The sequence below is a fragment of the Lepus europaeus genome, chromosome 17, assembly GCF_033115175.1.
Source record: "Lepus europaeus isolate LE1 chromosome 17, mLepTim1.pri, whole genome shotgun sequence".
NCBI classification, from domain to species: Eukaryota; Metazoa; Chordata; class Mammalia; order Lagomorpha; family Leporidae; genus Lepus; species Lepus europaeus.
The window spans coordinates 32,158,807-32,182,353 of NC_084843.1; the positions used below are offsets into that span (position 1 = coordinate 32,158,807).

The following is a 23,547-nucleotide window of genomic DNA, read 5'->3' on the forward strand; positions in this document are numbered from 1 at the left end:
TACATTAACTAGGTGAAAAAGTGGGACTTTTGCAGACATGTTAAATAAGCTATGTTCTTCAAAACTCCTCAGGGACGGCCGTTATCAGTAAGTAACACAATAAGGAAAACATTGACTATTCAACTAAAATATGGGAGTGTACTGTTGGTGTTGCATTTGTCTTCCATAAAACAAACCCAAGTCTTTCCATTCAGCGTGGATAAACAGAGCAATAATAACACAATGTGTGGACTTGGTAGCCAAGTTCAAGGTGAATCTTAAGCGAGGGATTTATTTATGCAGCCTGCACTTGGGCTTCTTCCGACTGTGTCCTTCATTACAACTCAGATGTAATTTGATATATAAATGGAACCAAAGATTTGGGGCCATTTTGACCTATATTTGTATAGACCATAGTGAAAAACAGGGCTTCATAAGAAAAAAAGATTAGTGAACTACGCAAAATGGATTAAATTATTTTTAGACTGAATAAAGGAGAAAAGAAAAAAGAATAGGATGGAATTTTAGAGAAAGAGGGTATATTAGAAGTCAGTGAAGAAATTCTTCAGTTTGAAGGTAATTAAACTGGAAATGACTAATCATTCATAAAGAGCTTGATTTTCTTAAGAGAGAAAGACTATCAATATTAAGAGTGGTGACGGGACAAGCATTTAGTGTCCATCTATTCCTTTAAAATACAATTAACTTGCTTTCTGGTTATAGTGTAAAAGTTAAATATACCTACATATTACCTGATTCCAACCTATATAACTTGTTTTTCATATTTAGATAGAGTTGGTCACAACACAATTTTATGAAAATGCCCTCTCAATATGGTATCTAAATATTTTAATTAATATTTGACCCTTCTAAATGTTTACTAGATACACACAGAGATAGATATTTCTTAAACTATAAAAATTAGGTGGCCAGAGAATTCACTGTAGTCTGCTAGGAGTCATCACAACTGCGCATGTAGTAATGTTCAGATGGTCACCCATCAACATCTACAACCAGTGTTGCACTAAAAAACAAAGTGTATTTCCTGAACTGCCACACAGAATTAAAATTGCAGTTCACATCAACAACCAAAAGCAAAAATAACCAAAACAAACAAAAATGAGCACATATATACACAAATTCCACTAGGCATATCAAGTTAAATAAACATTGGAACCCGATTTTCATTCAACAACTTCAGCACACATAATACTGTCTTTGTTTCTAAACTGGAATTACTTAGCTTGGGTTTCACACTCCCAAACACCTAACAACAAAAAATCCAAGGACATACTCTTTCTGTAATCATGATTATTTACTGACATACTAAACTGACAAGACTGATCTCTATTAGGCAATTCCAGATTGCACATATTGTATTTTTACTTAATCAACTAATTAAGTCATTTTACGAAAGGCTCACCTGTAAGACTGTTACTCTGAATGGTTGATTTTTAAAGTGTATAAAGGAGACTGGCATCAATCTTTGGTGAATCACCTACATAAAATCATGAAAGTCTACAAGTACTTTCCCTTACCCGTTCCCTTGAGTAGTGGAGCAGCCTGGAGAATGGCTCAGGGAAGTGCTGCCAGCACATGGACTTTTTTTAGTGGACAGATCAAGTACGCCGTCTGTAGAGACACAAAGAAACACCTAAAGATATTAAAAACTAGGAGCAAATGTGCACTGAATAGGTAAAAAATGAAAAATGAACAGGCCTAAACAGATACATCAGTCATTTATTTCAGTTATTCAATTCAATAACAGGATACTTTTCCTCCTGAAGCAACATAAATTTAGCAAGCATGTTATATCTAATATCTTCGAGGAGTACGTATTTTAGTAATAAGGCTGAAGAAAAGATAAAACACTACAAAAGATACAAAGATAGTGAAGTATTTGAAAGAGCAGTTTACATGGCATGAAGTTCTAAGAATTATTAGAATTTTGATGCCTCACAATATCATACAAATTAGAAAACCAAATTTCTCAAGAGTTATATCTACCTGAAACTCCGAAAGCACATGAAATTTGTATGTAAAAATTTTAAATAAGATAAAAATGATCTTTAAATGTTTATAAGATTAAATTAAAAGCATAAACTAAACAAAATAGTAAGATGAATAGATTGTTAATGATTAATAATTGGAGTGTGTCCTAATTATTCTTTGGACAAAAGTGCAAAAAAATGTGTTTTTAGATTAAATCTTTCAGAAAAACTCTGCATATTTATAACATAATTGCTGAAATTTATAAAGACAAGGTTTTTCTATTAAGAAAGCATTAAAACTTGTAGGGCAAAGTTTAAAGAAAGAAAAGAAGAATGAAACAATCTTGACATTAATGATAGCCTGGGAGCATAACCTGAAAGCTAGCCCACATCACAAATTAACATTATTATAAAATTAAAAAACTTTCTTTTCCCTCAAAGACATTTTCCCCCCTTATAGACATGCCTAGAAAACAAATGTTATAATTGGCCAACTTTTAAAGTTGCCACTCTGTCCAGCATTAACAGAGCAAGATACTAGATGATGTTTCTGATTGTCAGTTGACCAACAGAAAGGTCTTGTTATCTAGTTATGATAAAAATCACCTCAGGGTAGCATCTACTTGTGTCCGAGGGCACTCTAACTCCCTATTTCAGGCTGTTAGAACCAAATATCCTGTAAGATATCTAAAAAGCAAATGCACTGCTTAAAATATTTCCAACCAAAGACTTCTAAATCAACTAGGCAATCAATCTGTCTAGCCACATAAGCAACATATTTTGTCTCTGTCTAAAAATACTGTGACTTAAATTGGGAACACTGAAAATTAATATAATTTTAAAAATTTTGTCTCATGCATGCTATTGTGTAGTTCAAATTTTTTTGATAAAAGCATGCTGCCAGCATAACATATCTTATAATAACACAATGTATAAGGAGTTAAATTAGACTAAATGGTATCATTGTTTTGTTAACCTCCTTATTAATATTTTTACACCTCTATGCTGCCATTCTAATATAAACCTAAAACTTTTGATGCAATATTTAGAGCAAAGAGATTTTTAATGAAAATTACCAATATGTGGTAAAGAATACAATTCTCAATAAAACAGAAAAGACACATAGCTCTGCAAATATGGTAGCCAAAGGCACACTGACTAATGTGAACATGGGACACTAGGAGGCCTTCCATCAGGAATCTCTCAGAACTTAGAAATCATGTTTTCTTTTCACCACCAGACACAGGGAAAAAGCAAAGGAAAACTACTCAAAGAACACATTCTTAGTAAGCAACTACAGCCACTCCATTAAACATAAAACCTTTATAAATAACTCTGAATAAGCAAAAGATGATCCTTTCAAGAGGTTATTTTAAAATTAATATACTTTCAAAACAAATATGTACTTATCTCCAATAAATCCACACGTCTTATAACTTTTTTGCCTACTTTGAGATTTCTATGACCATAAAAATCTCAATAGCATAGATGCTACTAGTTTCTAATTTGCAGGGATTCAAAGTCTGAGCTGAAATGCTCACTTCATCTATGTGAAATTAAAGGTAAAAGGAGGTCACATAGCAACAGGAATGTTTAATCTATTTAAGATAAAAAAAAACTATGAGAGACTGAAGAAATATTTGCTAAACAAAACAATCTATTCACTTAATGTGGGTCCTCACCAAAAAATCCCTTTTGGAAATATTTTAAGCCTAGTTCTTAATACAGTGCATGTATATATGTATGTGTTTCTGTATTTATAAAAAACTGAAAGCTCTTTTTATACTGAAAGTATTAAACACTTCTGAAATATTTTATTTCTAAGACTAGAAGTTTCTTTTTTAAAATTGCAAATCTGTATTTTTTTCCTTTGCAGAGTATAACTTCTATCTAACAGGTAAAGGAGTATTTCTCAGGTAGGTGTTAATACTAGAACATTGAAGGATAAGAGGGAAAACTTTTTAAAGTAGTTTTTAGAAAATGGGCATGACAATATTTTGGAGAGTGCAAAATGCTTCTATCAATACCAAATAACTTAAGAATGAGGAACAACTATAACCACCTGACTTTCCTGGTTGGTATATCCATCATGACTATCAAGTGCTCACGGGTAAGATTTTATCAACTAGATCTATACTTCTCCATCACTGAAGAGTCAGGAATAATTTAAGAATCACATTTTAAAAATTCTATTATTGCTGCTGGTGCCCTATTGGTCGATGTTTTTTTCTCCCCAAATTAAAGCTTTCTGATTGGATAGAGGAGACCTTGATATTAAACCATACCTTGTTCGCTAGGTTCTGACTGAGACTTTCTGACAGTAAGGTCCAGAGGTGAGTCTTGGTCAGCCATGAGAAGTTTGCTGAGCACAGGGTTCTGAGTAGTTGCAGCCGTGGGAGAGGTGGTGACTGGAGATGCTTTCGGCAGGCTTTGGTTCTTTGTGCTATTGGGCTGGCTGGGGTCCTGAGTAGAGCTATTTTTTGAGGTATATTCAGCAGCAAATTGTTGGATCATTCGCTGCATGATCTCACGGGCCACTAGGGGAATATTGGGGTCGGAGACCCAGGGACTGTCTGTAAACAAAGATTTATTTACTTTTAAAGTGGGACAATGTACTAAAAAAATACAGCTTTCAAGCAAACATAAAATTTCATTTTATTTTTTTCAATACAATATCCTAAAAATAGTATTCACCCTCTGACTTATATTTTTAATATCTAAGATTCTGAGTTGCAGATTTTTAGAAATAAAATTTTCATGAAAAATATTTCTCAACATTTCCCCCAACCCCCCAAGATTATGAAACTTAAAAAAGGGATAACAAAAGTAGATCTTATGGGCAAGAATCACTTACCTGATACAGAAATCTCAAAACCCTTATCTTAAGAAATAATTACTCCCCTGTCAACACCTATTAATTCCACAGATTGCCCTAGATTTTCCCATAGCTGTTGCCTCCCAAGTTTTTGAAGTTGGGGTTACTGAGTCTGTTAGTGCTTAATTTCCTTCCTGTTCAAGATCTGAAGGCATGACAAGATTATGGAAAAAGATATTTAATTTAAAGACACATGACAGGGGCCGGCGCTGTGGCATAGTGGGTAAAGCCACCACCTGCAGTGCCGGCATCCTGTATAGGCACTGGTTCGAGTCCCAGCTGCTCTACTTCCGATCCAGCTCTCTGCTACGGCCTGGGAAAGCAGTAGAAGATGGCCCAAGTTTTTGGGCCCCTGCTCCCGTGAGGGAGACCTGGAGGAAGCTCCTGGCTTCGGATCAGCGCAGCTCTGGCCATTGCGGCCAATTGGAGAATGAACCAGCAGATGGAAGAGACTCTCTCTCTCTCTCTGCCTCTCGTTCTGTCTGTGTAACTCTGACTTTTAAATAAATAAAATAAATCTTAAAAAAAAAGATACCTGACAGACTACAGCAATAGTTTTCATACCTTAATGTTCATCAAAACTGCTTTCAGGGCTTGTAAAAACAGACTGAGTCTTTCTGATTCAGTAATTCTGGGGTGGGCTCAAGAACCAGCATTTCTGGCCGGCACCGCAGCTCACTTGGCTAATCCTCCGCCTGCGCACAAGCATCCCACATGGGCACCGGGTTCTAGTCTCGGCTGCTCCTCTTCCAGACCAGCTCTCTGCTGTGGCCCGGGAGTGCAGTGGAGGATGGCCCAAGTGCTTGAGCCCCTGCACCCGCATGGGAGAACAGGAGGAAGCACTTGGCTCCTGGCTTCAGATTGGTGCAGCGCGCTGGCCGTAGCAGCCATTTGGGGGGTGAACCAATGGAAAAGGAAGACCTTTCTCTCTAACTCTGCCTGTCCAAAAAACAAAAACAAAAACAAAAACAAAAACAAAAACAAAAACAAAAAAAACCCCAGCATTTCCAGCGAGTTCCTAGATGCTGCTGGTCTAGGGACCACAATTTGAGAAGCCCTGGGCTAGGAATTTATTTGCTAAATTTCAAAATCCTAGGAAAGACCACATATTTTCCATGAGTTCTTTAAGTATACCCTGCCTACTATTAACACAATTGCTAGGGTAGTAATGAAATAACATCTAAGTTATCCATTTCTAATCAGTGTTAAATTTTAAATAAAGACCATACTAACTCATTCATTCACAAAACTTTGAGAAAAGACCTTGAAGGTCAAATGGGGTAAGAAGAAAGTGGAAATTATTTACATAAATATCATATGGCTGTTCTTCCATAGCCTTGGCAACTCATGACAAGAGCCTAGGGAGATTACTGATGCCATAAACAAGAGTGTCAATTTGTTAAGTCAACAACAGGAATCACTGTGCACTTACTCCTCATGTAGGATCTCTGTCCTTAATGTGTTGCTCAATGTGAATTAATGGTATAACTAGTACTCAAACAGTATTTTACTCTTTATGCTCTGTGTGGATGCAAACTGTTGAAACCTTTACTTAATATATACTAAATTGATCTTCTGTATATAAAGATAATTGAAAATGAATCTTGATGTGAATGGAATGGGAGAGGCAGTGGGAGTTGGGAGGGTTGTGGGTGGGAGGGAAGTTATAGGGGGGAAAAAGTCATTGTAATCCATAAGTTGTACTTTGGAAATTTATATTTGCTAAACAAAAGTTAAAAATAAAATAAAATAAATATCATATGGCTGTAATCACCACACTGTGAATCTATCCAGGAGACTGTGCCTCTTGAAAGCAGAAATTTTGCTTAACTCTGTATATCTATCTTGATTGGTGCAAAGTGTACATTCAATTTAAGGTGAGAAATTAATGGGTTACTCAAATCAATCCCCATCAAATAAATACTTTTTATTTGTTTTAAACAAATGACAATTGTGATCTAAAGGGTAAATGACCTCTACAGATCTGTACAGGTGGTTAGTGACAGATGATTAAAATGCTTCCCCTATCTTAATGTTCTACCTGTAACTTTTACTCTTCCCACCACATTCCTGAGGCTATTAGAAGATGGTTCTCAGAAAACCTGTTGCCTTGATCTTTTAAGGATTAGCTACTGAAAGAAAACTGACTTCACCCACAGTATTTTGAACTTGGAAGGAACTTAGGAGGCTGACTTACAAAGTTAAAGAAGGATTAACCCTTATTACTACTAAAATCTAAAACAGATTATCAAACCCTCACAAGACTCTTAAATAAAACAAGTCATTTTTTACCTAAATAACAATATTCAACACCAGAGGATGCTTATGAAGTCACAGTATTTGTTTTATCCTCTGGAATTTAAAGAGACTTGCTGTACCAATAATGTTCTGTCCTATTAAGATGCATTTATCATCCTATTTTCCTCTCTACAAATAGAGACCATGAGAATTCTACAGTTTAATAATAAAAGTATTGATTACGGGAGCTGGCGCCATGACTCACTCGGTTAATCCTCCACCTGCAGCACCAGCATCCCATATGGGTGCGGGTTCTAGTCCTGGTTGCTCCTCTTCCAGACCAGCTCTCTGCTGTGGCCCGGGAGGGCAGTGGAGGATGGCCCAAGTGTTTGGGCCCCTGCACCCACATGGGAGGGCAGGAAGAAGCACCTGGATCCTGGCTTTGGATCGGCGCAGTGCGCTGGCCGTATCAGCCATTTGGGGTGTGTGTGTGTGTGTGAACCAACAGAAGGAAGACCTCTCTCTCTCTCTCACTGTCTAACTGTCAAAAAAAAAAAAAAAAGTACTGATTACGTAAGGTTCTGAGGTTCCTATAATCATTGATTCCTCAAATGTTTAAATAAAACACTTTAGTCATGTATTGCTTTTTAAATATCTATAAACTATATTTTCCTATTAGCAGTCATTTAACTTTCTAGTTAAGATCAATTTTTAGGGGCTGGGCATTGTGGTACAGTGGGTTAAGCTGCCCTTTGCTACAATGGGATCCAACAATGGAGGGCCGGTTGGAGTCCTGGCTGCTCCATATCCAATCCGACTTCCTGCTAATGTTCCCAAGAAGGCTACAGGTGAGGGTCTGAGTACTTGGGCCCCTGCTACCCATGTGGGAGACTCAGATGGAATTTCTGGCTCCGTCCTGGCTGTTGTGTCCATTTGGGAAGTGCAGAAGCAGATGGAAGGTCTCTGCTGCTCTTGTTCTCTCTTTCTCTCTGTCATTCAAATAAATAAAATACATAATCTTTTATAAAAACAAAAGCCACTTTACCCTATGTAGCAACCTCCATATGAACTACTGTATAAAATTTCAAATTTTAATGTAGTGATGTACCATTTTCCCATTAAAAAGTTGAATAATATGTACTATAAAGAGGAGCTTTCAAATTGGAAGCAAAATGAAGTAATTTATGAAGTGCTGCTGTATTTAACTAGTATTAATAAATACCATTAAAGAGCTCTGTGGAGAGTCAAAGATTTAGGATAAAGATCCTAAAGCTACCTCTGAAATTCCAGTGCCTGCAACATATCTTGCCTCTTTCTTGAACAAACACAATCATCAGACAAAACATATGCAAAGTTTATGAAGGACATCTGTGCCATCTGAATTTCTACATCTTTTCAAAGTTTCTTGAACATACTTAATCCTTTGACTTACTTAAAAATACAGTATCTAAGCTTAGGGAAACACAACTGAGTCAAATAAAAGCAAATCAGATCAAAATAAAACATGTCAATGCCATATCACAGGCACTTGGGTACTTTTTCTTGGTGCAAATCTAACTTTTAGAGAAAGTTTGATTTTTTTTGGCACATGACAAAGCAGGCTGAAAACGAATGTGATGATGACAGCTGAGGAAGATACACTCTTCTTAAGATGGATTTTATTTGGAGTCCATATCACAAAGGCCTACTTCTATTGCATTTTGATTATACTTAGCTACTTTAATCTCTGCATTCCTATTTAAAAAAATTTGCAACTCTTGAGGAAAAAGGTCTAAACCCAAACATCTAAATATTGAATGTTCTTAACCTCAAAATCTGAAATCCAAATTGCTCCGAATATCCAAAATCTGATCTTTCTGACTGCTGACTTAATGCTCACAAATCTAGGACTTCAGATGTTTGGATTAGGGATGCTCAACTGGTAAAAATCTATAAAAACATTAAAAACCTGAAAAACTCCCAAGCATTTTAGGTAACATTCAACTTGTATTCAAAAAAACTATTTTCCTCAGACTAAACTGCCTTTCATATCCCCGAATACTGACCACTTTTTGGTATTAATTTTTAAGAATATTAATGCTTATCTTTGAGATATTTCCAAGAGAATGAATAAAAATATAAAAAATACCAAAACATAAAGCAAGGAAGAGAGAACTTCCAAGTCCAAAGCTGTTTTTTGAGCATCATATGCCAGTATACAAAGAACTGTATAAACTTTAGAGACAATTTCAGAAGACTCAGCTCTTGAAATCCACCCTGAGACCAATCTTGAGAATTTCCCTCCTGGGACCATCGTTGTGGCGCATCAGGTTAAGCAGCCACCAGCTATGATGGTATCCCACATAAGTGCCTATATAAGTCCCTGAAGTTGTGGCTGCTCCACTTCTGATCCAGTTCCCTGCCAATGTACCCGAGAAAGTAGCAGAGGACGGCACCATATGAGAAACTTGGATGGAGTTCCAGGCTTTGTTTTTGGGTTGGCCCAGCAGCTGCAGCAATTGGGGAGTGAAAGACCTGTCACTCTACCTTATTAAAAAAAAAAAAAAAAAAAATCCTTCCCTAAAGATTATATCCCCCAAAGTCTGATTTCTAAACAACAAAATTTATAAGAACTAACGTTTTTCCTCTGCAACAAAGGGATGGGACCAACAGAGAAGGAAGATGGAATTTCTCTGTGGGAATCTGCTGACTTTATTTAGTGATTTAACAGGATTTTTCCTCCCCAAATTTCATGCAGCTCTTTAAACTCTGAGGTCTTAATGTTAATGACTGATTGATTAAGGGTGGAGTTTATCTGAGAGGTGGGTACAATGGGAGGTCTTTCAGACACTGGTGGCATGCCCTGGGTCTGTCTGGACGCAGGAATGTCTCACATGAGGTTGGACTATTTCAGTTCAAGTTTGCTCTCTCTCCCTTCCTGGCTCACCATGTGAACATGACTGTTGCACCTGCCATAACCAGGTTCCATCAGATGTCAGACTCATGGGCCACCATATCCTATAACCTCCAACTGTAGACTGAGATAAACCTTTTCTTTCCCAAAGATGCACCTCAAGTATTTTTATTAAATAACAAAAACAAGCTAATACATGGATGAAAAATTGTTCCTACATGGAAATTATGGAGAGAAGTTCCTCTCTTCAGGTAAAGAAGGCTGTTGTAACAACACACTACAGCAATGACCCTGAATATACTCTACAGGGGGAGGAGCTGTAAAGACAGCTTATTTGGTTAAATTCATAGAAGTGATCTATCACTTGCTTATACCTTAAAGGTAAATTATTTAATAAAACAAATTTATAAAATTAAGAAAATGACTATCTTGAAGGTAATTTTGGAATTCAAAGTATTTTATGGAAATGATAAAGTGACTGGGAGACTCAGTTGGAAGATTTAAGTCTGAGGGTGCTAGTGGGCATTAAAAGAGAAGTAGGGATATACTGATTTAATTTGCCCAGGAATCAATGCAAGAAATGCAAAGAAAAAAGTTCTACTGGAAAAAATAATCTCTATGTATTCTTAATTTGATGTGACACTTCACCTCATATCATTATCTGAAAATACTGATCACATTAGGTAGAAGCCCAGAGGTTATCAATCAGAACTGGTAGTTTTAACTACTGCACGGTCAAAATACATCCTTCAAACTTCAGAAGAAGAGGGGAATTTCCAGAGGAATGAGAGGTGTAAACTAGGACATACAAAGAAATATTAAAGGAACTGGAATCACTAAGTCTCCTGAATACTAAATAAGAATATTCAAGATTATCAGTTTGCAAAAAAAAAAAAAAAGACAAAAATTTTCAGAATCTGTTACAGTAACCTGCATTTTGAAATAAGAAGAAAAGTGTAATTAAGAAATACAGATCCATCTAGAAAGATTTTTGTGAAACTAAAGTTCTTCACCAGAATGACCAGGGCAGGAAGTTTCCTGGTGGCAATTATTTGTGGACAGAGAAACCTGAATGTCTGCATGAAGAATTTCTAAACCTCAAGACTGTATGAATAGAGAACTTTTATGTATTTTTAAAGAAATGCAAAAAAAAAGCCTACTACAAAAGTTTCAAGGGGAAATGTAAATTGAAAAAATGCCAAGTGAAGCTATTAATGCATCTCAAATATAGGGGAAAACTAAAATAAATTTATTTCACCAATAGTAATCATTTTTTAAAAACTACAGTGAAAAAAACACTCTATTAGGGAAGAGAAAGTTTATTAATCTATTTTTAAGATATACTTAACTACATTTTCTGTCCAATTAAATTTCACAATTACTAAAAGTTTAGAGTTTTACAGTTCTCAGTAATTAAAACTGTTTATATAAGAAAACTTGTCTAACAAAATATAGAACTACTGAGTCCTTACAATCTTCAGAATTTTATTGTCTGAAGTACTTAAAACTCACCATCACTTCAGGGCCTTTACCCCTTTTGCAAATTTAACTTACCAAAGGAAAAGAGAAAAATATAAAGCATATCATCAATTAAGAAACATATTTTTTAGACTATCGTTTGAAATGACATTGAATCTCAGAAGGATTAATGCAAGATAGATGATAAATATCATTCTTCACTGACACCAACCTTTTCTATAAAAGACTGCATTGAGGAACTCTTCTGCTTGTCTCTCGAATCGAATGATTTTTGCTTGCTCTTGTTTAAGCAGAGCTTCTTGATCAGCTCCCGAAACTGGTTCATCCAGACCGACTAAGTGTCCCTGCAAAAACATTTGGTGAAAATCTTTCTCCATTTAATTTCAAAAGAATAGATGCATAATTAAAGACAAATGTTAACAGCAAAGAAGACAAATTAGTTACATACAATTAAAATATGTGAAAGCTTCAAATTAGGATAAAAATATTATCTCCACAAGTGGAGAGACACAAAATAGTACAAATATATTCTTCAGGTGGATTTTATCCAGGTTTTTCAATCGTGAGCTCTGTTCATAACTTACAGGTAAACTGTGAACTATAATTACCTCTAGAAAATTTCCTTGAGCATTCAAATATAGTGGCTCTGTTATATCAACAGCTTATGAGCACAACTCAGACTAAATGCTTCTTTAAAAAAGGTTTTAAATCTTAAATCTCATTTAAAGATGTTTGCCCTCCTAGCATGAGATCTAGTTGTCCACATACAAAACAAACATTTTTGGTTCATTAGAAATTAATTTTAATTCCTTAAAACAGTTTACTTTTAAAAATTGTATTTTAGGGGCTGGCACTGTGGCATACTAGGCTAAGCTTCCGCCTGTGGTACCCATATCCCATATGTGCGCCAGTTCGTGTCCTGGCTGTTCCTCTTCTGATCCAGCTCTCTGGTTATGGCCTGGGAAAGCAGCAAAAGATGGCTCCTGACTGGCTCATCTTTGGCCATTGTAGCCATATGAAGAGTGAACCAGCAGATGAAAGACCTTTCTATCTCTCCTCTCTCTGCCTGCAACTCTAACTCTCAAATAAATAAATCATTTTAAAAATTGTATCTTTTTTTTTTTCCCACCAGGCAGAGTGAGATAGTGAGAGACAGAGACAGAGAAAGAGTTATAGACAGTGAGAGACAGAGAGAAAGGTCTTCCTTTCGTTGGTTCACTCCCCTAATGGCCACTATGGCTGGTGCTGCGCCAATCCGAAGCCAGGAGCCGGGTACTTCCTCCCAGTCTCCCATGTGGGTGCAAGGACCCAAGCACTTGGGTAATCCTCCACTGCCCTCCCGGGCCACAGCAGAGAGCTGGACTGGAAGAGAAGCAACTGGGACTAGTACCCGGCGCCCCAACCGGGACTAGAACCGGGGTGCCGGCACTGCAGGCAGAGGATTAACCAAGTGAGCCACGGCGCTGGCAAAAATTATATCTTAACAGGGGCTAGCACTGTGGCAGAGTGGGTAGAGTTGCCGCCTGCAGTGCTGGCATTCCATATAGGTACCAGTTCAATTCCCAGCTGCTCCACTTCTGATCCAGCTCTCTGCTATGGCCTAGTTTTGAAAGCAGTAGAAGATGGCCCAAGTCTTTGGGTCCCTGTACCCGCGTGGGAGACCTGGAAGAAGCTCCTGGCTCCTGATTTCAGATCGGCGCAGCCCTGGCCATTGCGGCCATATGGGGAGTGAACCAGTGTAACTGTGTAACTATGACTTTCAAGTAAAATAAGTAAGTTTTAAAAAATATATATATTTTAAAGGCAGAGAGACAGATCTTTGAACCACTGGTTCATTCCCCAAGTAGCCAAATATCTGGGGCTGGGCCAAGCCAAAACCTGGAGCATGGAATTCAATCTGGATTGTTCATGTAGATAGCAAGAAACCAATGACTTGAGCCATCACCTACTTCCTTTCAGGTGTGCACAAGCAGAAAGCTGGAATTTGGAAGCACACCTGGGACTCAAACCCAGGCATTCCAATATGAGATGTGGGCAAATGAATGCCCCCACACCATTTGTAAAGGGCCACCGGGAAGGAAAATTCAAAAACATACAAGTAGACACTTGGCATAGTAGTGAAGATATCATTTGAGAAGCTTGCATCCCACACTGGAATTCACAGAATCCTAGGTTCCTGATTCTAGCTTTTTGCTAATGCACATCCTGAGAGGCAGCAATGATAACTCAAGTAGCTGGGTCTCTGACAACCACGTGAGAGACCAAGATTGAGTTCCAGGATCCTGGCTTCAGCCTGGCCCAGGGATGGCTGGTGCAAGTATTTGGGTAGTACAGATGGGAGATCTCCCTCTGTCTCTCTGCCTTTCAAAAGCTAGCTAGCATGAGGAAAAAACTGAAATTGAAAATTGCAAAATATGAAGGTACTTCAAAAAGTCTGTGGAAAACAGAATTAAAAGGTGAGTTTATTTTGGTATAAAAAAACTCTGAAATCTATGCATGAACTTTTTGAAACCATCCCACGGCCTGCAGGTGAAGCCACTGCCTGTAATGCTAGTATCCCATACAAGTGCTGGTTCAAACCCCAGCTGCTCTGCTTCTGATCCAGCTCCCTGCTAATGGGTCTGGAGAAGCAGTGGATGCTAACTGAAGTGCTTTCGCTCTTCCCCCTAACTGGGAGACTCTGATGGAATTCCAGGCTTCTGGCTCAGCTCTAGCTGTTGTGGCCATTTGGGGAGTGGATTGGTGAATGGAAGATCTCTGTCTGTTTCTTCCTCTGACTCTGCCTTTAAAGTAAATTACATATTAAAAAAAAAAAAAGTGAAACCATCCCACTATACATGGATTCAGAAAATTTATGTTCCAAAACGAACTTCTATTTTAATTTGAAGTACTCTCTAGAGTGCCTTGCACGATCTAAGTATAAACATTGTTATATATGCTTAAACATATTACCAAATCCAATGTGAATTTAAAAATTCTGATTAAAAAGTTCCAAAATAGCAAGGGGGAATTTAGCCTAGCAATTAAGATGCCCAACTCTCTTATCAGAGCACTTGAATTAAATGCCCAGCTCTGGCTCCTGACTGCAGCATTCCACCAGTGCAAACCATGAGAGGCTGCGTGGTATCTCAGGCATCTGGGAAGACCTGGATAAGAGTTCTCAGCTCCTGGCTCCAGCCCCAGCCCCAACTTGGCCATAGTGAGAATTTGGGAAGTTACCCAGCAGATGGGAGCTTTGTCTTTCTCTTCCAAATGAAATTTTGATTTTAAAGATTTTTTTTTTACTTATTTGTTTGAGAGGCAGAGTTACAGTGAGAGGGAGAGACAGAGAGAAAGGTCTTCCTTCCGTTGGTTCACTCCCCAAATGGCCACAACGGCTGGAGCTGTGCCGATCCAAATCCAGGCACTTTTTCCTGGTCTCCCACTTGGTGCAGGGGCCAAAGCACTTGGGCCATCTTCTACTGCTTTCCCAGGCCATAGCAGAGAGCTGGATTGGAAGAGGAGTAGCCGGGACTAGAACTGGTGCCCATATGGGATGCCAGCACTGCAGGAGAGGATTAACCTACTGCGCCACGGGGCCGGCCCCAATAAAATATCAAGAAGATGAAGAAGAGAGCTTTTTTGGGTCCTTGGTTCCAAGATGACAAAGAAAAGAACAACTGCCATGCTATAAAGGGCTGTGGCCACATGCAGCCTATTCCCTGCAGTAACTGCACTTGCTGTGTGCCCAAGGCCAAGGCCATTAAGAAGTTCGTCATTTGCAACACAGTGGAGGCCGCAGCCGTCAGGAACACCTCTGAGGCGAGTGTTTCAGATGCCTACATGCTTCTCAAGCTGTATGTGAAGCTACATTATTGTGTGAGTTGTGCCATTCACAGCAAGGTGGTCAGAAATCAGTCTTGTGAGGCCTGCAAGGAATGGACACCACCACCCTGATTTAGACCTGCCGGTGCTGCCCCTCAGCCTCCATCAAAGCCCATGTAAGGAGTGCAACCTTTAAGGGCTGAAGAAAAATTATTCTCTAGAAAATTAAAGTGGATTATGCTTTAAAAAAAAAAAAAAAAGAAAAGATCCAAAATGCTGCAGTAAATTCATCTCCTAGAATATAAGATTAATGGACACAGATGACACTACTACTTTGTATTTACTTCTACTCTTATACCTAATAAAGAAACTGGAGACTATAATAATAGAAAATAAGAGTATAAAGAAAAACAAAGTATGTCAATTAAGTCCCCATGCAGAATTTACTTCAAACCATTTCACTGTATAAATTTATGAATCTACTTTCATCATGGAAAATTTAAAAGTGCTATAAATATAAATATGGGACATATTTTGGAACAATGAAAAGGAGTTAGACAAGACATTGAGGGTATGTTATATGACCCACAAATTATTTCCTTCAAATATTTAAAATATATCCACTAATTTTTACAATCATTTTCTATAATTTCACTTGACTGTGTGAGCAGTACTGCCAAAACACTTATTTTGCTGACATACCATCTAGCAATGCAAACAAACAGAACTCACTTGCATATTTAAACTGAAACAACAATTTTTTTGTTTCTATGTGATACATAATACACTTGGTACATAATTTAAAATTTTTAAACAAAATATTTTAAGTCTTATAAACCATGAGAACCCTAATTACAGTTGTATATGCCAACATTCTCTTTTATATGACAATATTTTTTATATACTAAAGAAACTATCAAAATAATTCTTAAAACAAATAAAATACACAAATAAAATAATTGATATAGATTTAATATCTAAAAGGTATCAGGAACAGGTGTTAGTAAGAGTCCAATAAGATCCTCAAGTTTATTAACTAACTTTGGTGCCATTTTACTGTTCAGTGATTTTTAAAAAATCAAGGCAAGTGCTTTGGTCCTATGTTCAAGTCAGACGCTGAACAACATTATCTACAAACTGTTTAACACAGTATTCAAGCTTTTAGATATAAGCACCTGAGAGCAACCAAATTAGCACTCAGCAGGCGGATGCTGCAAGTTCTTTCTTGACTTAATTATCAATTTTATCAACCTGGATTTATGGAATCGAATGGTATGTTCTATTTTGGTACAAAAAATTTTGAAAGCTATATGTATTCTCATAATACTTCTCTTTTTGAAAGAAGTTTTTGAAGACCTCTCCTTTGCAGGGATTTCAGAAAAAAATTTGTGCAAAGACAACTTTATCTTCTAATTCCAAAAGTACCCTAGTGTTATATAATTCACTCATTTAATCTGTAATATCCAGTAGTTTTTACTCAAAACTGAGTCATTATCATAAAAATCCAACTTTAGAACATTTTCACACCCCAAAAGGAAATTCTGTGGTGATTAATACTCAAATCTCCATTCCTCTACAGGCTCCCAACCTTAGGAAACTACTTAATACCTTGTTTTGTCTCTACAATGTCTATCTTGGGCATTCTATGTAGATAGAATCATATGTTTTTTGGGGGACTGTCTTCTTTCTCCTACAATGTTTTCAAGATTCTTCCACGTTGTTGCATATGTATTACCTTCCTTTTATTGTCAAAAAAATTCCACTGTACAGATATATCACATTTCATTTGTCCACTTATCAGCTGATGAATATTTGGGCTGTTTCCACTTTGGGATATTATATGAACACTGTTGTTAAGGTTTGTACACAAATCGTTGTGTTGATATATGTTTCCATTTCCCTTATATATACTTCTAAGCCTAGAATTTCTGGGTCATATTTTAACTATGTTTAACATTTTGAGTAGGCATCAAACCATTTTCCAAAGCAGCTGCATCATTTTCCCAACAGCAATTATGAGGGTATTGTAGATTTATCTGCAAATTCATAATTGTTTAGTAATTTTTCTGAATCACAATCATCTTAATAAGAAATAGTACCTCATGGTTTAAATCTGTATTTTCCTAATAACTAACAATGTTGAAAATCTTTTTAAGTGGTTATTGGCCAGCTGAATATCTTCTTTGCAGAAATGTTCTACAAGTCTTTTGCTCGGAGCTGGCGCTGTGGCATAGCAGGTAAAGCTGCTGCCTGCAGTGCCAGCTGCAGGTTAGAGTCTTAGCTACTCCAATTCCAATCCAGCTCTCTGCTATGGCCTGGGAAATCAGTACAAGATGGCCCAAGTCCTTGGGCGCCTGTACCCATGTGGGAGACCTGGAGGAAGCTCCTGGCTTCAGATCGGCATAGCTCTGGCCATTGCAGCCATCTGGAGAGTGAACCATTGGATGAAGACCCCTCTCTCTGCCTCTGCCTCTCTGTAACTCTGCCTTTTAAATAAATAAATAACTCTCTCTCCCTTTTTTTTTTTTTTTACAGGCAGAGTGGATAGTGAGAGAGACAGAGAGAAAGGTCTTCCTTTGCCGTTGGTTCACCCTCCAATGGCCGCTGCGGCCGGCACATCTCGCTGATCCGAAGCCAGGAGCCAGGTGCTTCTCCTGGTCTCCCATGCGGGTGCAGGGCCCAAGCACTTGGGCCATCCTCCACTACCTTCCTGGGCCATAGCAGAGAGCTGGCCTGGAAGAGGGGCAACCGGGATAGAATCTGGCACCCCAACCGGGACTAGAACCCGGTGTGCCGGCGCCGCAAGGTGGAGGATTAGCTTGTTAAGCCACGGCGCCGGCCATAAATAACTCTTTAAAAAAAAAGTCTTTGCTCATTTTTTTAAATTGGACTATTTACTTTTTTATTGCTGACCTGTAAGAATTCTTAATATATTCTCATACATGTTCACTGTTTGATACATAATTTGCAAATATTTTCCTCCTTTCTGCTACTTTCCTTATCATGTCACTGATGGCACTGACACTAATAGCACACAAGTTATTCATTCTATTGAACTCTAATTCATCTTTTTCTTTTATCAGTTATGCTTTTGGCTTTTGGCCAGCTCAAGTTCATGAAGATTTACATCTATGACTTCTTTTAAGAGCTGAGTTTTAGGACTTAGGCTTACTTTTAAGTCTATGATAAATGTCAAGTTAATTTTTGCAAATGGTATACAGAAGGGGATCCAAATTCATGCTTTTGAGTGTGGATACCCAGCTGTGCCCATGCACCTTCTGTTGAAAAGATGATTCCTTTCCCTACAGAACTGTTTTGGACCCTTGTCAAAAAAAAATCACAGCCAAAAATTTTATTTCTGGACAGTCAATTCTATTCCACTGATTTATATAGCTATCTTTATGTCAGTACCATCCTCTTTTGATCACTGCAGTTTTATAGTTAACTTTAGAAACAGGAAGTGTCAATTCTTCCAGTTTGTTCTTTTACAAGATTGTTTAGACTACACAGGGTACCTTGAATTTTCTATGAATTTTAGGAACCACTTTATTCATTTCTGCAAAGATAACAGCTGAGATTTTGACAGAGAATGCACAAAATGTGTAACAATTTAGGGAGTAATGTCATCTTAATATTGTCTTCTCTCCCATGAACATGGACAGTCTTTTCATTAATTTATTTTCAATAATATTTTGTAAATTACACAGTACCAGTCTCATATTCTGCTAAATTTATCTGAGATAAATTCCACATGATAGTGGTGTTTAATACCTTTTATATGTTGCCAGATGTGGTGTTAATGTCTTACTAAAAAGTTTTTTTTTTTTTTTAAGATTTACTTATTTATTTGAAAGAGTTACACAGAGGCAGAGAGGCAGAGAGGCAGAGAGAGAGAGAGAGAGAGGGAGGGAGGGAGGGAGGGAAGGGAGGTCTTCCTCCGCTGGTTCACTCCCCAGTTGGCTGCAATGGCCAGAGCTGAGCCAATCCAAAGCCAGGAGCCAGGAACTTCTTCCAGGTCTCCTGTGGGTGCAGGGGCCCAAGGACTTGGGCCACCTTCTACTTTCCCAGGCCATAGCAGAGAGCTGGATTGGAAGTGGAGCAGCTGGGTCTTGAACTGGGACCCATATGAGATGCCGGCATTGCAGGCTGTGGGTTTACCCACTACACCACAGCGCCGAACACCCCCCGCCCCCATTTTTGGTGTTGACATTCATGATATAATCTAAAGTTTTCTTGTGATACTTTTGTCTGGTTTTGGTACCAATAATACTAGCTTCCCATGGCCCAAGTCTCTAGAACCCTGCACCCGCATGGGAGACCCAGAAGAAGCTCCTGGCTTCTGACTTCAGATCAGCGCAGCTCCAGGCGATGCAGTCATCTGGGGAGTTGATCAGCAGATGAAGACCTCTCTCTCTCTGCCTCTCTGTAATTCTGCCTTTTAAATAAATAAATCTTTAAAAAAAAAAAAAATACTTGGCCGGCACCGTGGCTTAATAGGCTAATCCTCCGCCTTGCGGCGCCAGCACACCGGGTTCTAGTCCCAGTTAGGGCGCCGGATTCTATCCCGGTTGCCCCTCTTCCAGGCCAGCTCTCTGCTATGGCCCGGGAAGGCAGTGGAGGATGGTCCAAGTGCTTGGGCCCTGCACCCGCATGGGAGACCAGGAGAAACACCTGGCTCCTGGCTTCGGATCAGCGAGATGCGCCGGCCGCAGCGGCCATTGGAGGGTGAACCAATGGCAAAAAGGAAGACCTTTCTCTCTGTCTCTCTCTCTATCCACTCTGCCTGTCAAAAAAAAAAAAAACAAAAAACAAAAAACAAAAAACAAAAAAACAAAACAACAACAACAACAAAAAAAACCTAGCTTCTCATTGGGGTCTTTTGGACCAGTTCTCTTTTTATCTAATTGCTATGCCACATGCCTTAAAGAAAAAAACAAAAAAATCAGGAAAAGACAAAGAAGAAAACAAAATTTTCATTTTGGAAAAAAAAAAAGTACTAGCCTCACAGAATAAGGAAGCCATCCCTCGAGTTGGCAAGGAGTTGGTTTTTTTTATTTTTATTTTTTGACAGGCAGAGTTAGACAGTGAAAGAGAGAGAGAGAGACAACGAGAAAGGTCTTCCTTTTTCCGTTGGTTCACCTCCCAAGTGGCTGCTCCGGCTGGCGCTTTGCGGCTGGTGCACTGCGCTGATCCAAAGCCAGGAGCCAGGTGCTTCCTCCTGGTCTCCCATGCAGGTGCAGGGCCCAAGGACCTGGGCCATCCTCCACTGCACTCCTGGGCCACAGCAGAGAGGTGGACTGGAAGAGGAGCAACCGGGACAGAATCCGGCGCCCCGACCGGACTAGAACCCGGTGTGCCGGCACCGCAGGCAGAGGATTAGCCAATTGAGCTGCAGCGCTGGCCAGCAGTTGGTTATTAATGCTTTTTTAATTACATAATAGAAATCACCAAGGAAGAGACCTGGCTATGGACATTTTTTCTATCAAAGTTTCTGAATTATTAAAATCTTTAACTTGTTTTCCAATGTTAATTTTCCTATGGCTGATTTTGTATATTATCATAATTGGTGGTCAGATTTATTCTTTCACAGCTCTGGGGTCCAGAAGTCCAAAATTAAGGTGTCAGCAAGGCCATTCCCCTCTGAAGGCTCTTGGAAAGAATACATCCAAGCTTCCAGGAGCTGCTGACAATCTCTGGCATTCCTTGGCATGTGACAGTTTAACTACAACCTCAGCCTCCATCTTTACTAACCTTCTTCCTTCAATGTCTATCCCAGTCATGGTTTGGGGTCCATCCTAATCCAGCAGGACCACATCTTAACTTGACAGCAAATAAGGTCACATTCAAGTATCAGTGGTTACAATTTAACATATCTTTCTGGAGAACCCATTCAAAGCCCAATACATAGGTCTACTCAGATTTCTTAGGGCAAATGGATCCTAAAATTCAAAGGAAAATTCAAGGTACCCCTAGTAGCCAAAACAGTTTTATAAATCAGTTTTAGTAGTTTGCATCTTTCTAGGAATTTTCCTGTTTCGTCAAGTTATTTAGCTTATTAGCATACAAACTGTATGCAGTATTCCCAATATAATCTTTTACATTTTCAAATGGCTGGTCATGATTTCCCTTATACCATTTGAGATTAATAATTTTTAATTCTTGATCAGCACTAAATAAAAGCTATCAATTTTGTTGATCTCAAAGAAACAACTTTTGGTTTTGTTGATTTTTCTGTACTATTTATTTCTGCTCTAATCTTTGTTATTCTCATGTTTCTGCTTGCTTTAGGTTTAGTGCTCTTTCCTTTCTAGTTTGTTAAGGGAAATCATTAGGGTATTGATTTTTTTTTTTTATGTTTTAAAGATTTTATTTATTAATTTGAGAGGTAGAGCAAGAGAGAGAGAGAAAGTTTTTCCATCTGCTGGTTCTCTCCCCAAATGGCCACACTGCCAGAGCTTAGCCAATCCGGAGCCAGGTGCTTCTTCCACGTTTTCCATGTGGGTGCAGGGGCCCAAGCACTTGGGCCATCTTCCACTGCTTTCCCAGGTGCATTAGCAGGGAGCTGGATCAGAAGTGGAACAGCCAGGACTCAAACTGAAGTCCATATGGCATGCTGGTGCTGCAGACTGGGGCTTTAACCTGCTGTGCCACAGCACCAGCCCCTAGACTGCCTTCTTTTTTTTTTTTTTAAAGATTTTATTTATTTGAGAGGTAGAGTTACAGACAGTGAGAGGAAGAGACAGAGAGAAAGGTCTTCCCTGTTGGTTCACTCCCCCAAATGGCCAGAGCTCCGCCAATCCGAAGCCAGGAGCCAGGAGCCAGGAGCCAGGAGCTTCTTCCTGATCTCCCATGCGGCGGGTGCAGGGACCCAAGCACTTGGGACATCTTTTACTGCTTTCATAGGCCATAACAGAGAGCTGGATCGCAAGAGGAGCAGCTGGGAGTAAAACTAGCACCCATATGGCATGCCAGCGCCATAAGCAGGGGATTAATGTACTGTGCCACGGCGCTGGCCCCATAGGCTGCCTTCTAATTATGGTTAGTTCTAAGTTTTAGTAATGTTTTTGGTTTTGAATAACCTCAAGCTATTTTCTGATTTCCCTAATGATTTCTTCTTTCATACACTGGTAATTTAAAAGTATGTGTGTAATTTCCACATTATTTATGAATTCCTTATAGTTGCTGTTATTTCTAATTTCATTCCATTGTGGTTGAAAACCCACACTTTGTATGACTACAATCCTCTAAAATGTATTGTTTTATGGCCTTGCATGTGGCCTGTCCCAGAGAATATTTTATGTGTACTTGAGAAGAAGGAATATTTTGCTTTTGTTGGTTAGAATCTGTTGGGTCTAATTTGCGTGTTCAAGTCTTCCACATCTCTGCTAACTTTCTGCTTTGATCCGATGTGGGCCTGAGTACCTTAATTTTTATTCCAGATCCTTGCCCCTACAGAAGTCAGAATTCAAAGCTGAGGCATCTGGGGCTGGCATGGTGACACAGTGGGCTAAGCCATTACCTGTGATGCTGGCATCCCATATCAGCACCAGTTCCAGTCCCAGATGCTTCTTGTCCTATCCAGCTCCCTGTTACATGCCAAGGAAAGCAACAGAGGATGGCTCAAGTGCTTGGGCCCCTGCATTCACATGGGAGACCTGAAGAAGCTTCTGGCCCCTGGTTTTGGCCTGGCCAATCCCCAGCCATTGTGGCCATTTGGGGAGTGAACCAACAGATGGAAGATCGCTATGTCTCTCCCTCTAACTCTGCCTTTCAAGTAAATAAATAAATCTTAAACAACAACAAAAAGAGTGGAGGCATCTAAAGTGAGAATAGGATTTATTTAACAGCAAGGGAATAAGCATACACTCATGCCTAACTGTGGGCAGCCCTACATGGAGACAGATCCACCATGAGTGGGCCAGAGGACTAGCCATAAAGAGAGAGAAAAGAGCCATATCTTCAAGCATGTTCCGTGATGGAGAGACCCCTCCTGCATTTTCGGCCTCTTTTCATGAGGTAGGGGGTGGTATCTTAATAATATAAATCAGGGATGGGTAATGTCCAGTTGACAGGACTTATAAGGCCCTCAAAATCATTTGGTATGGCCCTGCCCTGCAACTGCAGGAGTGGCTCAAAATCTGATAAAACTACAGCAGGCTAATTTTTCTTAAAAAAAAAAAAAAAGATTATTTATTTGGAAGGCAGACTTACAGGAAAAAGGAGAGGAAAAGGGTAAGGAAGAGAGGTCTTCTATTTGCTGGTTCACTCCCCAAATGGCCACAATAGCC

The 23,547-nt window shown here is 38.9% G+C and overlaps 1 protein-coding gene across 9 annotated transcripts in view; it reads right to left on the reverse strand.

Moving 5' to 3' along the window:
- Window positions 1-23,547, reverse strand: part of LCOR (ligand dependent nuclear receptor corepressor) — a 132,434-nt gene that overhangs the window by 37,762 nt on the left and 71,125 nt on the right. For 8 of the 9 annotated variants that reach the window (XM_062214379.1, XM_062214375.1, XM_062214374.1 and 5 more), the window contains 3 exons: window positions 11,667-11,799; window positions 4,256-4,543; window positions 1,518-1,611 (listed from right to left, as the gene is read on the reverse strand). In XM_062214379.1, coding sequence (XP_062070363.1) covers window positions 1,518-1,611; window positions 4,256-4,493 — 332 coding nt within the window. In that variant the 5' untranslated portion in view covers window positions 4,494-4,543; window positions 11,667-11,799. The remainder of the gene's footprint in view (window positions 1-1,517; window positions 1,612-4,255; window positions 4,544-11,666; window positions 11,800-23,547) is intronic. The other variant, XM_062214378.1, reaches the window with a different exon arrangement.